The following is a 5,000-nucleotide window of genomic DNA, read 5'->3' as shown; positions in this document are numbered from 1 at the left end:
GACCCCTGGGTTCCGGCCGAGCGATCGTCCCTCCCCGCCGGGACGCGGGGTGCCTCATCGATCGGAAGGGTGGCTCAGGGGCACCTCGAGCCTTCTAGCGCTGTGCCCCACGGATCTCTTCCTGGCTCTCTCTCTTGCATCTCTTCGCCACCTATGAATCCGCCCGAGGAATTCCCTCGGACGTCACGGCGTCGCTGCTGCGCGCCACCTTTTGCGGGGCGCCGGCAGATTTTACCCGACCTCCTGGAACCGGGTCCCGGCATCGGGCCCTTTTTCCCGACCTCATTGGGACTTCCAGAGGTTGCAGTTCCCCTGTCTGCCACCAGGTGGCAGTGCACCGCACGGAAGGGTCGTCCTCATTAAGCCTCAACACAAGACCCACGGGGCTCCCGCACTGGTGGATGGGGCTCTCACCCCGGTCACCCTCCGGTTCCCTGCTCGGGCAAGCTCCGTCACGGCAACTCCCTCATGCTCCTGGTAAAGGGAGGGAGAAGATTCGCCCTGTTCAGCCCACACAGGCTTCCATGATAGCAGAGGGGCCTCTCTGCCCTTTTACGCCTGGAGCCCTGCCCGGGTAACCTCAGACACAGAACCTCCCTTGCACTCTTGGAGCCATGCACTTTCAGCAGAATCAACCTGGGACAAAGAGTGCCCCCATCGATTGGAAGGGTAACTCGGGTGAAACTTTGGGAAAACTCACGCTGTGCCCCACGGATCTCTTCCTGGCTCTCTCTCTCGCATCTCTTCACCACCTATGAATCCGCCCGAGGAATTCCCTCGGACGTCACGGCGTCGCTGCTGCGCGCCACCTTTTGCGGGGCGCCGGCAGATTTGACCCGACCTCCTGGAACCGGGTCCCGGCATCGGGCCCTTTTTCCAGACCTCATTGGGACTTCCAGAGGTTGCAGTTCCCCTGTCTGCCACCAGGTGGCAGTGCACCGCAGGGAAGGGTCGTCCTCATTAAGCCTCAACGCAAGACCCACGGGGCTCCCGCACTGGTGGATGGGGCTCTCACCCCGGTCACCCTCCGGTTCCCTGCTCGGGCAAGCTCCGTCACGGCAACTCCCTCACGCTCCTGGTAAAGGGAGGGAGAAGATTCGCCCTGTTCAGCCCACGCAGGCTTCCAAGATAGCAGAGGGGCCTCTCTGCCCTTTTACGCCTGGAGCCCTGCCCGGGCAACCTCAGACACAGAACCTCCCTTGCACTCCTGGTTCCCTCTCCGGGCCACCTCGCTCGCAGAGTCCCCATGGGTCTCATGGAGCACGGCCTGGGCCTCGTCGGGTGGGATAAGACCCCGCCCCGTCCTTCTCTCTTGCCCGCTCCTAACAATCCGGGGGAGGAATTCCCCCGTGGGTCTCGCCATCGGCGCTGCGCGCCACCTTCAGCGGCGACTTCCCCCTCTCTTCCCCGAGGCCTTGGAAGCGCCGGACGGACGCGGGCACCCAGATCCGACCTCATTGGGGCCTCCGCAGAGGGGAGTCGGCCTCCCGGGACCGCCGCCCCGAGGCCTGAGGGGCCAATGGGTGGCTGGGGAGGGGGCTCGGGCTCGACCGGCACGGTGGCGCCCCCCGGCGGACGCCTGGCGCCGGTGCAGCAGCACCCCGAGAAAATTTTTGGGAAAAAAAATAAAAATAAAACAGAGGCCGCCCATGAAGTAAAAACATGGGGAGACTGTAAGGTGGGGGGGGGGGGGGAAAACCCCAGGCACCCCCTCCCACCCTGGTGGACACGTGGCGCCATTGCACTCCAAAAAAATATTTTTTTTGGGAAAAAATAGACACCCCCCCCATGAACTGAAAACATGGGGAGAGTGTAAGGTCGGGATACGCGCCCCCCCAAACCCACCCCCCCCCCACCCCCCGGTGGACAAGTAGCGCCATTGCACCCCAATTTTTTTTTTCTTTTTCTAAATAGCCACCCATGAAATTAAAACATGGGGGGACACGCGCCCCCCCCCCCGGTGGCCAAGTGGCGCCATTGCACCCCAATTTTTTTTTTCTTTTTCTAAATAGCCACCCCTGAAATTAAAACATGGGGGGACACGCGCCCCCCCCCCCCGGTGGACAAGTGGCGCCATTGCACCCCAATTTTTTTTTTCTTTTCCTAAATAGCCACCCCTGAAATTAAAACATGGGGGGACACGCGCCCCCCCCGGTGGACAAGTGGCGCCATTGCACCCCAATTTTTTTTTTCTCTTTCTAAATAGCCACCCATGAAATTAAAACATGGGGGGACACGCGCCCCCCCCGGTGGACAAGTGGCGCTATTGCACCCCAATTTATTTTTTCCCTCTAAATAGCCAGAAATGAATTTAAAACATGGGGAGAGCGTAAGGTGGGGACACGCGCCCCCCCGGTGGCCAAGTGGCGCCATTGCACCCCAATTTTATTTTATTTTTTTTCTGTCAGAGATCTCTTAAACACACACCCTCAGCACGGCATACACACCGACACCCATAAAACTCTTGGAAACGTGATTTTCAGGGACATGCCCAATTGCTATGTGGGGTAACAGGTACATGCCTCCTCTTTTGTCTCCAATGGTTTGACTCGTGGGGACTTCATTTTAGGTCCCCACTGTGCTAGATGTCCCACCGGTGTTGGTGTGCTGTCCACCCCAAGTCCCCAGAAAGATAGAATTGCAAGAGCATGCACACACGCACACACGCACACACGCATGCATACTTGTTTTTGTGACCTTTTCAGGACCCATGACTGGTTTGTCCATCATGGGGACGCCTGCTTCCCATTGCCCAAACAGCTTGATCAGCAAACCGTGCCTGCTGGTGGGTATCTATATCATATCACCCGGCGCGCATGTGCCGTATAGCTTGGTGACAGAAACCGGACACCATTATACCTCACCGGGACCTAGTCAGTTTTTCCTAACCATGTGGGTACTCCCTATGCCTCACTGGGACCTACTCAGGTATTCCTAACCATGTGGGTACACCCTTTGCTATGACCACTAAATGGTTTCACCACAGTAAATAAAAAAGACGCCTTGGTTGGACCAACATAAATTTTATTCAGGCTGTACACTGTCGCTTGATAGCAGTTATTTGGTTTTTTATGTAGTACTTGACTGACAGCCAGTTCCTAGCCTTCAGAGCCTGCTCCTCAGCGCCGAGGCAGGCGTTACAATCCTTTTTGCCGGGGACCTTGCAGGAGAGGATGAATCTCATCAGGTGTCTCTCAACTGCTGCTACTTCTTTTCTGCTCCACGGTTTCTTTTTAGAGCCCATGCAATCACCTATGCAAGACAGGGAAGAGATCAGTCAACCAAAAACTCACCGCCAGCCCAAGCCACCCAATGAATTTGATGGACACACACCTTTAGTAGCCATGGGTGCATGCCTCTCCATCACTTTCGGTGCACTGGCATCTCCCTCCTCCACATGCACTGCTCCAGCTTCCACCTCTGGCTCATCATCAGACTCATCACTGGCTAGCGGGATTGGTTCTGGAAATACAAAGATAAACAGAGATCCCCGGTCACAGTTTCCCCCTTAGACTGTCAGCCCATGGAACAACCAGTCGGGTGAGGGACCATGCTACTTACCATTGGGATCAATGGAGATTTCTTCCAGGCTTTGTCCCTTAAAGTCAGCCAATCGACCTTGCTGGAGTGCCACAAAGAGTTTGCTAATTTTTGCCAATTGCAGGGTACCTTCAGGGAGGCGGTAGTACTGGCGGTGCACCCGGATATCGTGCCCTAGGAAATCGGCCAGCTGATCCATCTCCGTGTCACTCATGTTCAGCACCCTCGAAAGGGTGGCCACATGTTTCCGAAGCCTGGTAGAGGAGAGAGCTTCTGGATGCTTGGCTCCACATGCCCGTGCATAGAGTCGAATGCAGTCGGATCCTCTGAGGTGTGACAAGGCGGAGGGTCTTGCAAACATATATACATTGTCAGGACTGACACCACACTCTACCCTTTTCTCTGTGAGGTGCTCCAATGCCCTCTGCATGCAAGGGGACAGGAGGACAGGGACTTTCCTGCCTCTCTTACCAGGAATCTCAATGCGTGTGAAGTGCTGACATAGCCTCTTTTCTGGCTCTGACAGGGCCAGCGCCACATCACCCTGTAAATCAGCTGTGTGCCGAGATGCAAAAGAGCAAAGCTTCATCTTTGAGACCTCACCTTCCCTACGTCGGTTGAATAGGATTAGTTGTGTGAGGGTTACCTTGGCCAGCAGCAACCACTTCTTTGTGGTCGGGTGAGTGGACAAATCCTCTAGGTATTCCCGCTGTCTGTCAGTGAGATAAAGGTGCAACTGTTTTACATCATCAGTGAAAGGTAGAAGGGGGGGGGTGTTCCATTTTTGCTCCTCTAGGGTTTTGAGGGCAGCAGCCGAGATCATCTCGCTCCACCTTGCCTTGTATAGTTTTTGGAAGCTCCGTGCGCTCTCCACGGTCGGGGCATGGCCCTCCATAAGTGCCTGGCACTCAACCATGGTAGATATTTTTTGGAGGCTATGGCCCACTTTCAGGGCCAGTGAGGGAACCTTATAGGTATTCGTCAATTCAGCATAGCCGGCCAGGCTCCTTACGGCAGTTATGACCTGCAGGAAGTTTGCAGGGCAGATGAACTCTGCCATGCTCCTCAGAGGACTAACCATCCTGGCATGCAGTAACAGTCGCCCCACCTCTCTGAGCTTCTGCCGTATATAATCATGCTTACTGACATCCGAACCATGCCGGTTAAAGAGGTGGAGACCAAACTGCATGATGCAAGGGTCACCCTTTATTACCTGTACCACATCATCGTGAATCATATCACACAGCACCTTCCAGAGGCCCTTCCCAACACCCGGTGGAACGGGAGTGGCGTAAGCACAGAGGGATTGCACTCTGGTCCTGCCTGGTTTGGTGTTGGCAGGACCTTTTTTCAGCGGGCACCTTTTCACATGACGCCAAAGGTGTTGCCTTGAGAAAAGGCCCTGGCAATATGCACAATGCATGAAGTCTTGGGGAGCCACAGCTTCACCAGGCTGCTTG

At 55.7% G+C, this 5,000-nt stretch overlaps 1 protein-coding gene across 1 annotated transcript in view; it reads right to left on the bottom strand.

The window, feature by feature from the left end:
- Nucleotides 1–3,289: 3,289 nt before the first annotated feature.
- The window catches only part of LOC148478327 (uncharacterized), a 2,668-nt gene continuing 957 nt past the window's right edge, over nt 3,290–5,000 (bottom strand). The window contains exons 1-2 of the mRNA XM_088455633.1: nt 3,562–5,000; nt 3,290–3,462 (exon numbers count right to left, since the gene is read on the bottom strand). The exon at nt 3,562–5,000 is cut by the window's right edge and continues 957 nt beyond it. Of these exons, the coding sequence (XP_088311759.1) occupies nt 3,290–3,462; nt 3,562–5,000 (1,612 nt within the window). The remainder of the gene's footprint in view (nt 3,463–3,561) is intronic.

Source organism: Taudactylus pleione, unplaced genomic scaffold, assembly GCF_031769625.1.
Source record: "Taudactylus pleione unplaced genomic scaffold, aTauple2 ptg000662l, whole genome shotgun sequence".
Lineage (NCBI taxonomy): Eukaryota > Metazoa > Chordata > Amphibia > Anura > Myobatrachidae > Taudactylus > Taudactylus pleione.
Note: the sequence above shows the minus strand (reverse complement) of the source record. Positions and strands in the feature narration are given on the sequence as shown.